The sequence below is a fragment of the Mustelus asterias genome, chromosome 21 (genome assembly GCF_964213995.1).
Source record: "Mustelus asterias chromosome 21, sMusAst1.hap1.1, whole genome shotgun sequence".
Taxonomy (NCBI): Eukaryota; Metazoa; Chordata; class Chondrichthyes; order Carcharhiniformes; family Triakidae; genus Mustelus; species Mustelus asterias.
Window position 1 is genome coordinate 42,303,721 of NC_135821.1, and position 16,739 is coordinate 42,320,459.

A 16,739-nucleotide genomic window follows, 5' to 3' on the forward strand; every position below is an offset into this window, starting at 1 on the left:
ATGGACTGAATGGCCACATCCTGCACTGTAATGATTCTGAATTCTATAAATCATACAGCAATTCATTGATGCTTTCTGTACCGAGCACAGCATTAGCCCTGGAGTTCTGATAGTTGGCATCTCGGTGCACTCTGCCATGTTTCATTGGGGGGCGGGAATATGTGTTGAGTGGTGATATACAATAGTAATTGTATATTGCAAGAAAGAATCATGCCCAAAAAGGTCTTAATTAGAGAGATATCAAATGTCTTCTCATTTCAGTTCATTTTGGTTATTAGAATATTTTTCATCTAGATTCAATTAGAATTGATGAAAAAGTTTGACTCCTGGATGATTTGGCTTTTGAGTGTGTTTGTACCAAAGCCTTACCGGCAACATCAAGTCAACGGCGAGGCTGCTGTTGTTTCAGTCCATTGGCAGAGAGAGAAACACAGTTCACCAAAACAGTGTAATTTTCCAATTCGCTGGACTCCTCTCCCTCACCACCAAGCAGAATTATTTATCTAGTGTTTCTCAAACAATCCACCTACAATGAAATTAAAACAAGGCAGGAATTTGCCGCTATTCTAATGCCATGTGCAATACTGGCCTGTTATAACAGCACTGTAAGTGTGTCAGACTGACTGGCCCGTTCTTCTGAGTGCAGTTCCTTTACCAAGTTGCACAGACAAGGCTCACTCCAGTGTTGGTGCCGACTGGGGTGAGACCCACCCGTTGAAAACTGCTGATAACAACTCATCATGAAAAGTGCCAAAGTGCAAATATTTTGGCAGCACCGAAATTCGGGGGTGGGGGGTGGGGTGGGGGGGGGGGGGGGGGGGCAAAACGTCTTTGAGCCCAATTCCTAGTGGATGCAAGCCCATAGGGCAGAATGTGGCAATAGATCATGCAGGGTTGTCAAAGGAGGTGTTAGCATTGGAAAGGACTAATTCTAGCCTGTGGTCGGCATAGATCTGGGGATACTGTGACCTTAAAATTCATCTGGGACGGTATCAGGTAGCTCGCCCATTCCACACAGTGAATTCCATTGACTGCAAGGGAGCTGAATATCAGGCTGATCCCATACACCCTAAACCCTATTTTTAACACTATATTCTGCACCCTCTCCTTTCCTTCTCCCCTATGTACTGTATGAAAGGTATCTTCTGTCTGTGTGGCGTGCAAGAAACAATACTTTTCACTGCATCCCAATACATGTGACAATAATAAATCAAATCAAATCCTGCCCAATTTGCACCATTGTCCGAGAGGAATTTCTATCAGTGGCTGACTGGGTGCCAGTTGGGTCAAAGGTGACCAGCCGACCAGAAACCAATAACCCTCAATACAACAAGTTACTTTGCCACACTTTCTGTGACTCACAGTAAAGTAGGAAGAGAAAATCAATAATCTGCTGAAACTTCAGTTTTACTGTCCCTCCGCAACCCCCCTCTCTGTGTGATTTCATACAAATCCATAAAGCAGCCCCCATCCCCCACAACATATCCAATTTCGTCACCCTGAACCCCACCTTTTTTCCAAATACTGGTGGACTTACGGAAGTGGGGAGACATTTCTTCACCCGAAGAGTGGAGTTCATTACCACAGGAAGTAGTTGATGCCAAAACATTGAATGTATTCACAAGGCGGCTAGATATAGCACTTCATAGAAATCATAGAAACCCTACAGTGCAGAAGGAGGCCATTCGGCCCATCGAGTCTGCACCGACCACAATCCCACCCAGGCCCTACCCATTTTTACCCACTAATCCCTCTAACCTACACATCCCAGGACTCTAAGGGGCAATTTTTTTTTTAACCTGGCCAATCAACCTAACCCGCACATCTTTGGACTGTGGGAGGAAACCAGAGCACCCCCACGCAGACACGAGGAGAATGTGCAAACTCCACACAGACAGTGACCCGAGCCGGGAATCGAACCCGGAACCCTGGAGCTGTGAAGCAGCAGTGCTAACCACTGTGCTACCGTGCCGCCTGTGAACTTGGGGTGAATGGGATCAAAGGTTATGGGGAGAAAGAAAGATTAGGCTTTTGAGTTGGACGATCAGCCATGATCGTAATGAATGGTGGAGCAGGCTCAAAGAGCCAAAAGGCCTCCCCCTCTCCTATCTTCTCTGTCTATGTTTCTGTGACATGTTCCGTGTTTCCAGCACTATTTTAATCTGCTATATGTCACTCCCAGTGACCACTTTGAATCAGAAAAAGTCTTGAAGGCAAGAATGAATACCAGTTCCTCGCTCTCTCTCTCTCCCTCGCCCCTCCAGCATGTTGCTTACATGCTCAGGCTGATTTCATTCAGCCAGAACTGCAGTCGACATCTGTAAACCTTGACCACCCCCCCCCCCCCCCCACCCCCCTCACCCCCCGCACCATGACGGATCCCTTTCTCATTCTAATAACTCTGAACTCATCCGCAATGCTGCAATAAAAGCAGGTTGCTACACCACCAGCTTTATCAGTCCTTTGCGTTCTCGGTGCCCAGCGTGAACTCTATCAGTCTGTAAGGCATTCAGCTGCAAAGGGTTCGGGAATTATTATGCTAAATGCATGAAAATAACACTGCTGTCTAAAACAGTGAGTTAAAGCTGTTTAAAAAGCCCACAGCTGCTGGCATTCACCTCAGCCTGCACAAGGCAACAGTGACATTTGTAACTAAATTGTAAATGTTCCACAACTCGCTATATTATTTCACACTGCTGTCCCCATCATGATTGAAGAAACTCTTGCCAAAAATAATAGACCAAACTTATATAGGGAGAATCAATCAGGGCTGTCAGGGGTTTATTCCCTGGCTGGTTCACACAAATCCCCCAGTGCTTTGAATTGAATTGAATTGATTTATTATTGTCATGTGTATTGGGATACTGTGAAAAGTATTGTTTCTTGCAAGCCATTACAGATAAGACATATCGTTCATAGGGGAGAAGGAATAGCAGAATATTATGCTAACTTGTGAACACAAGATTTCAAGTTGCCGCGAGAACCAGTCAGTCGAGGAAGGGCAGCAACGTTGGGAGTTTGCTTTTATTGGGAGGTGGGTGTCACTATAGAGTTTCACAACATGGAAAGAGGCCCTTTGGCCCCTCCTGTCTGCTCTGGCCATCAAGCACATAACTATTTCAATCCCATTTTCCAATACTTGGCCCGTATCCTTGTATTCTTTGGCATTTCAAGTGCTCATCAAAATGCTATAGGCCAGCATTTGTTGACAAGGGTGGCATGGTGGCGTAACGGTTAGCACAGCTGCCTCACAGCTCCAGTGATCCAGGTTCAATTCCAGCCTATGGTGACTGTGTGGCATTTACACATTCTCCCTGTGTCTGCGTGAGTTTCCTTTGGATGCTCTGGTTTCCTACTACAGTCCAAAGATGTGCAGCTAGGGTGGATTGGCCATGGTAAATTTCCCCTTATTGTTCCAAGAGTGGTAGGTTTGATAGGTAAATACATGAGTTTAGCAGGGTAGATATATGGGATTACGGGGATGGGCCGAATAGCCATTTTCTGCACTGTAGTTTTTCTATGATTCAATGATTCCTAATTGTTCTTGGTAGTGAGCTGCCTTCTTGAACTGCTGCAGTCCCTGATGTAGGAACACCCACAGGGCTGTTTGGGGGTTCCAGAATTTTGACCCAGCTACAGCAAACGATCGGCAATATATTTCCAAGTCAGGATGGGGAGTGAGGCTTGGAGGGGAACATGCATGTAGTGGTGTCTTTCTAAGTGGTAGAGTTTGAAAGGTACTGTTGAAGGAACCTTGGTGAGTTATTACAATGCATCTTTAAAATGATACTCATGGAACCATTGAAATAGGACATGAGTGGGGCGCAAAACTTGGAGTAATAGCCCCATTATTTTCTTTAGCGTGTGTCCGATAGTGAGATAGGGATGTGGAGATAGTGCGGGTGAATGGTATTGAGGTAGATCAGTGGTTCCCAAACTTTTTTCACTGGGCCGCACTTTCGGAATAAAAATTTGCTCGTGCCACGCCGAAGTTTTTATTGATAAGAAATACATTCAAAAACAAAAAAAAAACAACTCCTAGCAGTGCTTGATTCATAACATAGAACACAACTACTTTATATGATCGTGGGACATCCAGAAAGTATAAAACAATGCTTGTTTAAACCATGTTTAAATGTTTCTTTGATTGTCCTTGAATCTTCCCGCCACACTTGCCATCCTCTCTCGCTGCACCAGTGTGGCGCGCCGCACCCTTTGGGAACCACTGAGGTAGATGATCAGCCATGACCTAATTGAATGGCAGAGTATTTTTGACGGTCCTGTTCCTATTCATTGACTTCAATAAAACTGAGTCACAAACATGTCCTAATATAGGAGGTAAATGCAATTCCACCAGTCCTCATCCAATTTTACCCCAATCTCCAGGCCGATTCGCGGAACTGACCTGGACCCTCGGGTTTATGGATTAAGCCCACATAATCACAATATTTTGACTGATGTTAAGAGAAGGAGGAAGCTAGCACCACTAAGTTTACATTGGGAAAAGTCTGTGATCTCCAAAACATGGTTGGATAAGTACCTGAAGGAAAAAATATGTTACTGCAATATGGAGAGTGGGACTATCTGCATTGTTCTTTAAGTGAACAGGTTGGGCTCAATGGGGCGAATGGCCTTCTCCTATGCTGTACTACTCTAAGATACTTTGGGTCCAATTTTAACTCTGTACAAATGGATGGGTTCTCTAGTTAGGGGAGTGGTGGGGCCCATTAGGAATGTAATGGAGAATTTTCTGTGGATTGAAGGGCATGGCTGAGGTACTAAACAAACATCTTACAGCACTAAAGAGGATTCTGAAGAGGATTCTGCCAATGTCATAAAAGGAGGTAGTCCTAGACAAACTATAATAGCTAATATAAATATATAATATAAAAGGTAAAGCTGCTCTCCCCTTTGAATGGTGATTTTTAACCTGAGGATCATCACATCTCAGACGTGGGGCAAGGTCGAGAAGGTAGGGCCATACGAGAATTGAACCTACGCTGTTGGTGTCATTCTGCATCATAAACCAGCCATCCAGCTAACTGAGCTAACCACCTCCCCAACTAAACACAAAAAGGTGGTACTGAAAAGATTGGTAGAGCTCAAAGTAGAAAAGATGCCTAGTCTGGGAGGGATAGATCTCTTTCTGTTGAGGGAAGTAATGTTGGAAATTCTGGAGGCTCTGGCCACAATCTTTCAATTCACCTTCAACATGAAAGAAGTGCCAGAGGACTAGAGAATTGCAAATGACACATTTTTTCCCCAAAAAAATCAAGTGGGGAATAAAGCAAGCAACTACAGGCCAGTCAACATATGATAGGTGTTTAAGAAACATTTGGAGACATTATTCCAAGACAAAATTAATTGGCACTTGGAAGAAATATGGAAGACGTAAATGAAATCCTCTATGAATTTGTTCAAGGCAAATTGTATTTGACTAACTTGATTGGACTCTTTGATGAATAATGGAGAGGGTTGATGAGGGTGGTGAGGTTTATGTGCACATTGACTTGCAAAGGCAATTTGACAATAGATTTGGGGCGGCATGGTGGGATAGTGGCCATCATTGCTGCCTCACAGCACCAGGGACCCAGGTTCAATTCCGGCCTCAGGTTACTGTTTGTGTGGAGTTTGCACATTCTCCCTGTGTTTGCGTGGGTTTCCTCCAGGTGCTCTGGTTTCCTCCCACACTCTAAAGATGTGCAAGTTAGATGGATTGGTCATGCTAAATTGCCCCTCAGTGTCAGGGAGTCTAGCAGGGTAAATACATGGGGTAATGGGATAGGGCCTGGGTGGGATTGATGTCGGTACAGACTCAATAGGCCGAATGGCCTCCTTCTGCACTGTAGGGATTCTATGATTCTATGTGTTAGTAAATTTAAAGCCCTGAGATTAAAGTATGGACACAAAATTGGCTAATGGACAGAAAGTAGAGAGTAGAAGCAGAATAGTTGCTTTGCGGAGTGCGTGGAACTGTCCAGCGGTGCATCCTAATGTTTGGTTCCTCGACGACTTTTCATTTTTAACTATATTAATCACATGTACACAGATTATAATTTCAAAGTTTGCAGCTGACATGGATCTCGGAAATGCAGGTGAGGACAGTAACAGGCTATAAACTGGTACAGTTGACAAGCACGGGGCAGATACAATTGAATGCATAGAAGTGTGAAATGGTTCACTGCAGTGGAAAAATTAAGGAGAGCCATCTGAACGAAGTTATGCAATTTTAAAGGGGCCGAAGGGACAAAGATGTGCAACAAGTCATTGAACACGGCAGGAGAAGGCTATTAAATAAGCATACAGTATCCTTGGTGTGGTAAGTAGAGGACGTGAGGTGTATTAAATCTTTATAAAAAAGTTGATTCGAACCCAGCCTGAGTATTACTCTAACTCTCGGCACCACCCTTTTGGAAAAGTGTATCAAAAATGAAAAATTTCAGCTAGTGGACAGAGTGGAAAATATGAATTGTTCCCTCGGAGCAGCAAAGCTTAAGGAGAGATTAGATAGAGGAGTTCCAAATCACTTAAGGTTTGGGCAAAATAAATAAGGAAACAATGTTTCCAGTGGGAGCAATACTGCTAACCAGATGATATGGATTTATGATGACCAGCAAAAGAACCAGAGGTGACATAAGGGAAAAGAAAAACAATTTACTTGATGCAGAATTCGTTAGCTGAAATGATGGTGGAAGCCGGTTCAATAATAACTTTCAAAAGGGAATAGGATAAATACTCCGAGTGCAAAAATGTACAGCTCAGTGGGAAAGCTCTTCCAAAGAGCTGGCACAGGCTCGATGGGCCTAATGCACTTCTTCCATGATGTATGATTCATCATTCTATAATTGTCCACCCATTTAGGTCACACCTGGTACATGCTTCAGGGAGCTGAGAGGAAATGGAAAGTGAAATCATAAATGTGCTCATGCGGACAGGTCTTATTTAGGAAATATATTCGCTGCATAATCTAATCGAGATAAATGCATGGTTTTGTCAAATGTAGAATTCGCATTTATTAAATCACATCCATTGTATAGAAACACTTCGACACCAGCTTACTGTATATCCCGGGCAACATTGTTACATCAGGGTGCTAAATATGAGCAATTTGATGCCATCTTTCTGTTGAAAACAGCAATTACTCTGTGCATAAAATAAATATTCCATCCAAAATTGGTCTTTGTAAGATTGAGTTAGTTGCTGAATGAGTAGCCCTGTAGGTGGAAGGTTTGTCAACAGATGTCTTTTCTGCGATTCTCAGAAATCTTCATGACAGTACCATGCATCAATCCTTGACAGAGTAGGGTCTCCTTAATTTCTAGTTAGTTGTGAAGGGTATATTTTGGCTGTGACTTGAAGTGCCTGAATGTGAATACTCCTGCTATTGTCTTATATTACTACTACCATTCACAAGTACGTGTTTTCTGCTATTATGGAGAGACGATGTCCCAGTGGTATTATCGCTAGCCGATTAATCCAGAAACTCAGCTAATGTTCTGGGCACCCGGGTTTGAATCCCGCCACATCAGATGGTGGAATTTGAATTCAATATAAAATATCTGGAATTAAAAATCTTTTGATGACCATGAAAACATTATCAATTGTCAGAACCCACCTGGTTCATGAATGTCCTTTAGGGAAGTAAATCTGCCATTCTTACTGGTCCGGTCTACATGTGACTCCAGAGCCACAGCAATGTGGTTGACTCTCAACTGCCCTCCAAGGGCAACTAGGGATGGGCAATAAATGCTGGCCAACCAGCAACACCCATGTCCTACAAATGAATTTTTTAAAATTGTGTGGATCTGCAATGGCCTCCTACCAACTTCCCTGCCCACCTCCCCCCCACCCTCCCCCCAAGTTCAAGAGTAGCTTCAGGCAACCGCAGCGAGAGTCTATCCTGGTGTAATTATTGCCACCTGGCCATACATTGCAAAGCTGCCCGTGGCCTCCCCACTCCCAGATATCGGGATATCACAACCACACATGTTAGAAATGACATTCTTTCCAAAAGCTGCTGGGTGAGGCTATCAATGTGCAAAAATAACGCGTATTTTGATCTTATTGTGCATTTTATTCGAACTTAATTCAGTCACTGCATCTCATGTATCTTTTCTAACTCACTCTTGGTGGTGGCCTGTATGTTTCAGCCTTTCAGCCTGGGTTTCGCTCCAAAACAATGGCATCTGTTCCAAAGCAGGCAGTCGAAGTAAAAGCGGTTTCATTGCAAACTAAAACGTCCCACTTTCCCATTGCCCGCCCCACTCCTATATACTGTGTAGCGTCTGCCCATTATATAACTCCTTACTTTATAAACTGGGTCCAGTGTTTGTACATTCCGGCTCTGCAACAGAGGGAAATGTCAGCTACACTTAATGAGCAGAACCGTCACGATCTGTACTCCACTGGCTGGCTGATTGACATAACACTTCATGGGGAGGGGGGGGGGGTGTAAATTAATACTGTAGCTGTGCGTCCAAAGGCGGGCGTTGCTCTTTGGACACACAGCTCCAGTATTAATTTAAGGATGGGTTTTGCGCTCAGCAATATAACTTCCTGTCAAGCCAGTTTTGCAGCACACTGAAGAAGTTAACAGAGGCTAAACGCAGAGCTGGGCGTTACCTGCCCAGTGGTATCATTGTGGTTCCACCAACCATAATCTTCAACCCGTTAGTGCGAGGATTTAAACCATGATCAAAGAGTGTGGGTGACATTTCCCCCTGCCTTTCTGCTCTGGAAGCAGAGTTGCGGCGCCGACAGTTGAACAAGTTCAGTTCTACAATTTCATGTGTTCACTGTGTTCATTTTCGACTGGACAAAACAGTTAAAGACACTCGCGGACTCAGAAATCCCAACATCAATCCACTGGAATAATAAACGATGATGTTTGCGTGCAAATGGAAGCTAGCGAATACTGCACTGTACATGTGTCAGCCACAAAGTTGGTTCAGCCATACACAAATGCATACGCACACATGACATATACACGCACACATGACATATACACACACACACGTACATGGATATATACGCAAACACACGCACACATATACATGCACAGACATACGCATTTACACACACACACCTAGATATATACACAAACATACACACATATACATGCACATATAACATGTATACACACATATATACACACTCATACATCACACGTAGACATATATACAAATGCGCATGCGCACACACATATACATAAACATGCACCCACACATACATACATGCATATATACACATACGTACACATATATAGACATACACACACACGCATTCGTGACCTACCCCTACCCCACCCCCTCCCCCCCACACACACACAGGGTTCCGAAGTCAAAATGACAGATAATATTCCAATTTCACCAAGCTTGCGTTTTATGTTCAGTTGTATTTTTGACTTAACTGCTATAATTTTAGAATGATTTTATTGCAGGATTTCCTTTCTGAATTGGTACATTCTGGTTGACAATGTCTGTCTGAATGTTTCATACAGTGATTTCTGAAGTTCAGTGTGAATTCCTTTCCGTGTTCAACTCTCCTACTTGTCACAGGGCACTGTATTAATTGTAATGACCAGCCAAGGGTTGAGAGAGGGTTTGAGTCTCGGCCGGCCCATTCCCTCCCTCCCTGTTCTCTCCCCTTTCTGGGATTTGAGCCCAGTTTCAGATGGCGGGTGACCAACTGAGATTAAAAAACAGCGGCAAAGAGCTACAGGTAAATTAGTGCCGGGAGAGGAAGAAGGGTCGGGATATTTAGATCACGGGAGGTCTGTTAAGAGATCTCGATCTACAACTTTAACACATCCATGTTCTTGTCTGCTGGTGCTGGCGGACTGAATGTTTTTGCAGGATTTGGGGTCCTCAGTTTGCCCGTGTCCACTTCATGCTCTTAATATTTCAAAACTCTCCACTGTAACCCACTCAGCTTCTGACAAGTACATTCTCTCCCGGGATGTTTTCTTACTGTTTAGATTCTGTTGGTAGATCAGCCTTTCCAATTGACAGGTATCCGATTCCTGACAATTTCCTAAATCATTTTGCGAACTTTTCCAGCGCCTGCACGAGCCGATTTCAGGGCAGAATCGTTGGAATGTATCAAAAAGCTGAGATATTAATGCCACAATGGAAATAAGTGAGCCAGTGTTAATGCAATGGAGTGAAACCATGATGCAAGCATGTGTATATGTGTGTGTGTGTATGTGTGTATATGAGTGTGTTTATGTGTGTATGTGTGTATATGAATGTGTGTATATGTGATGTGTGTATGTCTATGTATGCGTACGCATGTGTGTATGACTGTTTGTCTGTGTGTCTCCCTTTGTGTACGTATGTGTGTATGCCTGTGTGGCTGTGCGAATGTATGTATGCCTGTGTTAATGTATGTATGTCTGTGTGTGTGTCTGTGTGGCTGAGTGTGTATAGCTGTGCGTGTGTCTGTGTGTGCGTGTCAGTACGTATATATATGTATATTTGTTGAGGTGTGTGTGCTTGTGTGTATATATATATGTATGTGGGTGTTGAGACGTGTGTATGTATGTGTGTGTGTCCCCATGTTAATGTATGTATGTCTGTCTGTGTGACTGTGTGGCTGAGTGTGTATAGCTGTGCATGTGTCTGTGTGTGCGTCAGTATGTATAAATATGTGTATTTGTTGAGGTGTGTGTGCTTGTGTGTATATATATGTATGTGGGTGTTGAGACATGTGTCTATGTATGTGTGTGTGTATGTGAGTGGGTGTATGTGTGTGAGTGTTTTAATCGCCATCATAAACTTGCAGACCCAGAGCTGGCAGGGAGTCGAGAGTCCAGGATTAGCGAGAGTAAAAGTCATTAAAGCTTGGCTATCAGAGAATTCTGCGTTTTAGCATTTGTCTTTCAGCCTTTATGAATGGATAAGCTTGGCGTGGAAGATATATTCTCCCTTAAAATAATTAGGACTATAAATTCTAGCGAAGCGAATTAATTTCTTGGTTTGATGTACTGGAGTACATCCAGATTTCTATCTGTGGAATGTTCCCAGTCTCTTTCCTGTCATGTAGGGAGATAGGATTTCGATCAAAAGAAACGCCCGCATTGTTTTCTGCAGGGTTAGGAAGAGAACAACTTTAGATTTAAAATGTTCTTGTGTCTATGAATATCCGAAGTTACTGTCAACCCCTCTTGCGGAGAAGGGCTTTCTGTTCATTTACATCGTTACGATTCATTTGCACAGAATGAACGATAGAGAGGGAACCTGCACGCGATTTTATTTAGCAAAGTCCTTCCTTTGACGCCATCGAGCCACTTGCTGGATCCCCCAGGCAGTGGCCACGCTCCAGCCCCTACCCTAACTGCGCCCAATTCGTGCGCAAGTGTTGACACTGGGTGTTGGCAGGACTCAGACGTGAATCACAATCAGACCCTGCACAAACTCAACACACACATACACACACACACAATCTGGCTTCAATATCGATTCCAATTGGGAGCAGGAATCCCCCGCTCCCCAGCCTGTCAATCTTTCCAGTAGGAGAGGGCAAGAGCGGGCGAATCTCCTCTTCACCCAGAACCCGCAGAAAACAAGGGCAAACCACTACAGTGACTTGCCAAGCATAACCATGGGCCAACACATGGGAATCCATGGTCCCCAATGTTCTCTTCGGATGTGGTACCTGAAGAGAGAGAGAGGATGGAACCGGAGGAGAACCGGGACATGTGTAACTCTTGGGCAGGCAGAGGGTGAGATTGGGGAGAGTGGGACAGTGCGATATGTGGGATACAGAGCGAAATCAATTAACAACCCGAGAGAGGGAGATAGAATACAATTAACGAAAGCGGGGTTTGTCTTTAGATAAAGTCGATTGTAGATTGGGCAGGAGAAAATGTCACCTTCTTGCTAATACAACATTCAGCTTAGCATTGTACACTTTTCAATTCCACTGTACAAAAACACTTGATTGATTTAATTTTGAGAGTTGCGAAGTGTGTCTTGGGTTTGAGGGGAGAAAGATAAGGTGACAAGAAAACATTCCGACTGTATCTTCAGCATCGGACTGGGGAAAGACCAATGCAATATCCCAGCACCCACAAAACTGCCATCCCTACACCATCCAGAATCTGACCGGTCGAGGTCCTGACCTTGCTGAGTGACCCTGAGCCGAGTGATTTTAAAAAAGTAGTGTCACAAGTAGGCTTACATTAACACTGCAATGAAGTTACTGTGAAAATGCCCTAGTCGCCACACTCCGGCGCCTGTTCGGGAGAATTTAGCATGGCCAGTGCACCTAACCAGCGGGACTGTGGGAGGAAACCAGAGCACCTAAGGGTGAAAACAGAGGAAATGGGGAGGGGGGGGGGGTGGATAACATGACATGGGCTGTCTGTGGCTGTCCTGCTATCCCGATGGCTGATGGATCTCCATCCTGATCAGTACCCCCCGGCCCCCGGCCCCCACCACCCCTCCACACACACACACACACACCCTTCGGTACAGCCTTTGTACTTTACCCCGAACGACCCATGGCGGCTAACCTGGGGTCACCGACTGGAATTAAACTGGACTGGGCTTGTGGTAAGGCAAATAAAGCCACTGGAAATATCAAATCCCAAAATGATCAAGAAATCTCTCCCTGGATACAACTTCATCTTAGAATTAAAAAAAATGTATCCAACGAGTTTCCCCGCTTTGAAATATTAGTGTCCTAACTCTGGCCGATTAGATGCAGGAATCGAGGAAGCAATTGATTGCTCAATCAATAATTGTCCAGGTTAGATTTCCAGCCAGTTGGAAAGTTAGCTATTTTAAATGTGCCCCTACTCTGGCTCAAGCCGCAGTGAAATGGTTCGAAATCCAGGGGAAGCGACACTAGCGCCAGCCCCCAAAACCACCGCGTTATCATTCTGTCCGCTCAACAAAGCAGTATTGACCCTGGGGTAGTATTTCCGCCGGGTAGAAGGGTCTTTGGGAGTTGGGTGACGCGGATTTACATCTGAGGGAATCTGATTGCCTTGGGTTAGAATCAATGGAGCCAGAGAGAAATCAAAGCCGGATTATCCAAAAATGTGTAGGTTAGGGGGATTGGCCATGATAAATTGCCCCTTACTGTCCAAAGATGTGCGGGTTAGGTGGATTGGCCGTGGTAAATTGCCCCTCAATGTCCAAAGATATTTAGGTTGAGGAGGGGTTAGTGAGGTAAATGCGTGGAGCTGCGGGGATAAGATGTTCTGTCGGGGAGTCAGTGCAAAGTCGATGGGCCGAATGGCCTCCTTCTGCATTGTAGGGATTCTATGACCCGCATCAGTGACACAGCCCACCGGAGGCTTTGAACAACTCAAGTAGAAGCAGTCCGAGATAATAAACTTTGGAATTTCTGATAACTTCACGCTCCCGCACTCGGCTCTAATCTTGGAAGTCGATGTTTAAAATGGAATAGTTTCCTTGCCTACCACAGCGAGTATTCCAGCGATCCTGACTCCCTATTCTATGCATTTAGCCACGTAATTTGTCAATTCTAAACTGCCCATTTGTGTTTATCAGTCTGTGCATTCAGCCTGTCAATCTGAAATTCTTCGTTTACAATCTTCAACGCTCGGGACTCATTGTCGCTTTTCCCCCACCAGCGCTGTGTGCAGAATTTGCCCGGGCAATTTATCCATCTGATTTTTACAATGCTAAGCACCTTGCAAAGATTGCAAACCTGGCGAGGGACCACTACCTCTTTCACTGGGCAGGCTTGCTCACACTCACTAGCCTCCAGGCAAGCTCACTCCCTCTTCAAACCTTATGTAAGGTTGAATCTGTCTTAAATTAGGGGACTGACTTGAAACGAAGTTTTAAATGTGATCTGTGCTCTAAGGGGATGAGTGGATGGAGAGAGGCGAGCACGAGAAGGGACGGCGGAGATATACCCACGGTTCTCATATGGATAGTACCTACCGAGTAATAGCTCTTGTTTGTTTTTTTCTGCTAATTGGAAGGAAAGGTCGGATAGACCACCTTCAAACTCTAGTGTTAGACTTTTCCAATTGTGTGCTCCATTAAGTATGTGTCGACTCTCTCCGGCTACAGCCAAGGTCACACTGCAGCCACCTCTGTGTGTGGGCTGGAGAGTTTTGCTTTGTGAGCAGGTGGAATTTAAAAGAAAAATGGCCCAAATCATTACGGAATTCGAGACTTACAACCTGTCCGTTACAATCTCCCTCACAGCTCTGCTGTTGCAAGCCAATATTTGGCGGGGGTGTGAGGGGAGGATGGTGCCTCCTGGGGAGGGGGGTCCTGTTGCCATTCGGGGATCATGACAACGTACAGATCAGCCCCCCAAATGATTGCAAAGCACTTTCCCCTGCCTTTGTGTTCTGTGCCATGCCCACTTAACAATATTTAAACTTCATCACTCCAGGAAATGTAGCTCTTTTATGCTCTAGAAAATGGGAGAAGCTAGCAAGATATGATCACTAAATAGGCTGAACTTGTCGTTTTGACATGTATTCCCAATGCTTCAGTGGTCCCACCTGGAACTGATGCGCAGGCTGGATCTGCAGTCTTTCCCTGGTCAGGAATGTGTGGATCCCCTGTGTGTGCACCCTCACCCTCTCATGTCAGAGACTCTGGGACGGGGGTGGCGGGTGGGAGGAAAAGAGTCGAGGATGTCCATAAATCTCATAGCATTTATTTCCAATCTCAAGTCTGGTTCTTACAGGACAAGGAGCGCCTGTCGCTTGATAACTGCTCAAACTGGATTCGTTCCAGGTTATACTGGTCCCCGGCGCCTCACCAAATACTAATAATGACCCATCACTGAAGTGGAATCTTAAATCAATGATAATCGCAATCAATAAGTCCCCCTGTTTGGCGAGCAACCTTAATAAGTGCGAACATCTGTACAGTTCCACATGTTAATGTCCACTCCTTCAGGGTTTTTTTTATTTCTGTGTATCTGCTCGGCGGTTCCAGATGGTGTTAAGCCACTTGTCTGAAGCTATTTGTCAACAGACACAATCGTATTGATCTCCGAGGCAGAGAGCAGTGCTGCAATCGCCTTGTCAGTTACACAGAAAGCCCAGCTGCACCTCCCCCAGTCCCCCTCTCTATTTTTTTCTTTCCCTCTGTTAACTCTCAATCGCGAGTCGGCACAGACAGGGAACACGAATTTAAGAGACATCAGCCACCAAGTCACTGCAGGAGATGAAACCACACGGCTGGCGCGGGGTTGGAATATTTACTCTGCACTCATGCTCTCGGTTAGAAGTGTCTGTCTAAACTAGACACCAATACAGATAGCACTGCCGCTCCCACACCACTGCTCCCTTGTCCATCTATCATCCTGTCTGTCTCTGCCTCTCTCTAACCCAGTGCCTACCTGCACACTCTGGTGACCAACCCCGCGTGTTATAAATACATCTAATCACCAGAACTATGATTCATAAGTGTCGACAGTCCATTCCACCCATCTCTGCTATGTCCTCCCCCCACACACACTTTTTAGACCCTGTATGTGCAATTTAGTGCAATGAGTCACTGTATCATATATTGTCACTCTGTTTTTTACAAATGTAGATGTTTAGATACCAGATACCCCCTGCCTCTTTATGCCCTTGGCTCTCTGTTCTTACATAAGCATTCGGCAGGAGTCTAATCAATTTAGTATTCAATTCAAAATGCATAACTTTAATCACCCCTGCCATTCTCCCACTTGCAGCAGTAATCGCATCCATTTCGAACGCACAAGGTTAGAACAGTGCCCACCCTCTGGCTTCACAGCGGCGGGGACCAGAACCGGACCCTGGAGTTAAACTCAGAAACCATCAGTAAGGCAAGTCGAGCCTCCCAGACCTAAGTTTCTCAGTGGGAGAGAGAGAAAAGAAAACTTACAGAATCCTCCTGCTTTACAGAATCATTTGTACTCTTCCCGTTAATAATGTGTTCCATTAGTTACTCTCACCCAACCTAAGGACATGAAGAGCAGAGTATCTTCAAATAACTGCCTTTATGCTTTTGTGTGTGCTTTGTTTGGTTCAATCTCCGCCTTGCAACTAAACGAGCAAGTGTTTCAGCTTGATAATGTTGACAGAACCCTGATAGTTGGTGGGTTATCTTAAGTTGCCGCACGCACTAACTTGCCAGGTTCCATCTCTCTCAATGTTAACACCCCCCCCCCCCTCATCCCCCCACCACCACAATCCCAGATCCCCCTTTCCCCGCTAACCCGGCTGAAGATTCACAGCAAAACAGAGTTGAGTCGATCTCCTGTGATAAAGGCACCCAGAGCAAAGGAAGGAGAGAGTTACAGCACAGCACCTCACAAAAACAGACACAAAGCTCTCATGTGGAGACAGTAGTAGTCCTTACCAATGCGAATGACATGAGGCATCCCATGAGAATATCGTATCCAAAACAAGTAAAAAATAAGTCCCGTCCTGTATTCCAAAATCATGCTCAAAGTCAGGGGCAGCCAGCGATTTCTACTGGTCCAAAATGTGAACGAGCTGGATTGCATGCAAGGTTCCACCGGATTCAAAGCTCTCGTCCGCCGTTGTTTCCAGAGATGAGGAGCTGGGAACAAACTGGGATTTCTTTTTTTGGAGGGGGGTGGGGAGGAGAAAGGGGGGTGGGGGTGGGGAAGGAGGGGGGAGCAGTACGGGTTAACACTCTTCAGGTGCCCGGAGTGATCAGTTGCCTCCCAGTGCAGTGCAGGAATCTCAACATGATGTTCACGTCTCACATCAGCTTACTCCAGTAAAAGCAGCAGAGAGAGTG

The 16,739-nt window shown here is 45.0% G+C and overlaps 1 protein-coding gene across 1 annotated transcript in view; it reads right to left on the minus strand.

Annotated features, from left to right (window-relative positions):
- The window catches only part of LOC144508894 (glutamate receptor ionotropic, kainate 3-like), a 536,983-nt gene extending 520,567 nt beyond the window's left edge, over nucleotides 1-16,416 (minus strand). Inside the window, exon 1 of the mRNA XM_078237108.1 lies at nucleotides 16,332-16,416. Within this exon, the coding sequence (XP_078093234.1) occupies nucleotides 16,332-16,416 (85 nt within the window). The remainder of the gene's footprint in view (nucleotides 1-16,331) is intronic.
- Between the last annotated feature and the right edge of the window lie 323 nt (nucleotides 16,417-16,739).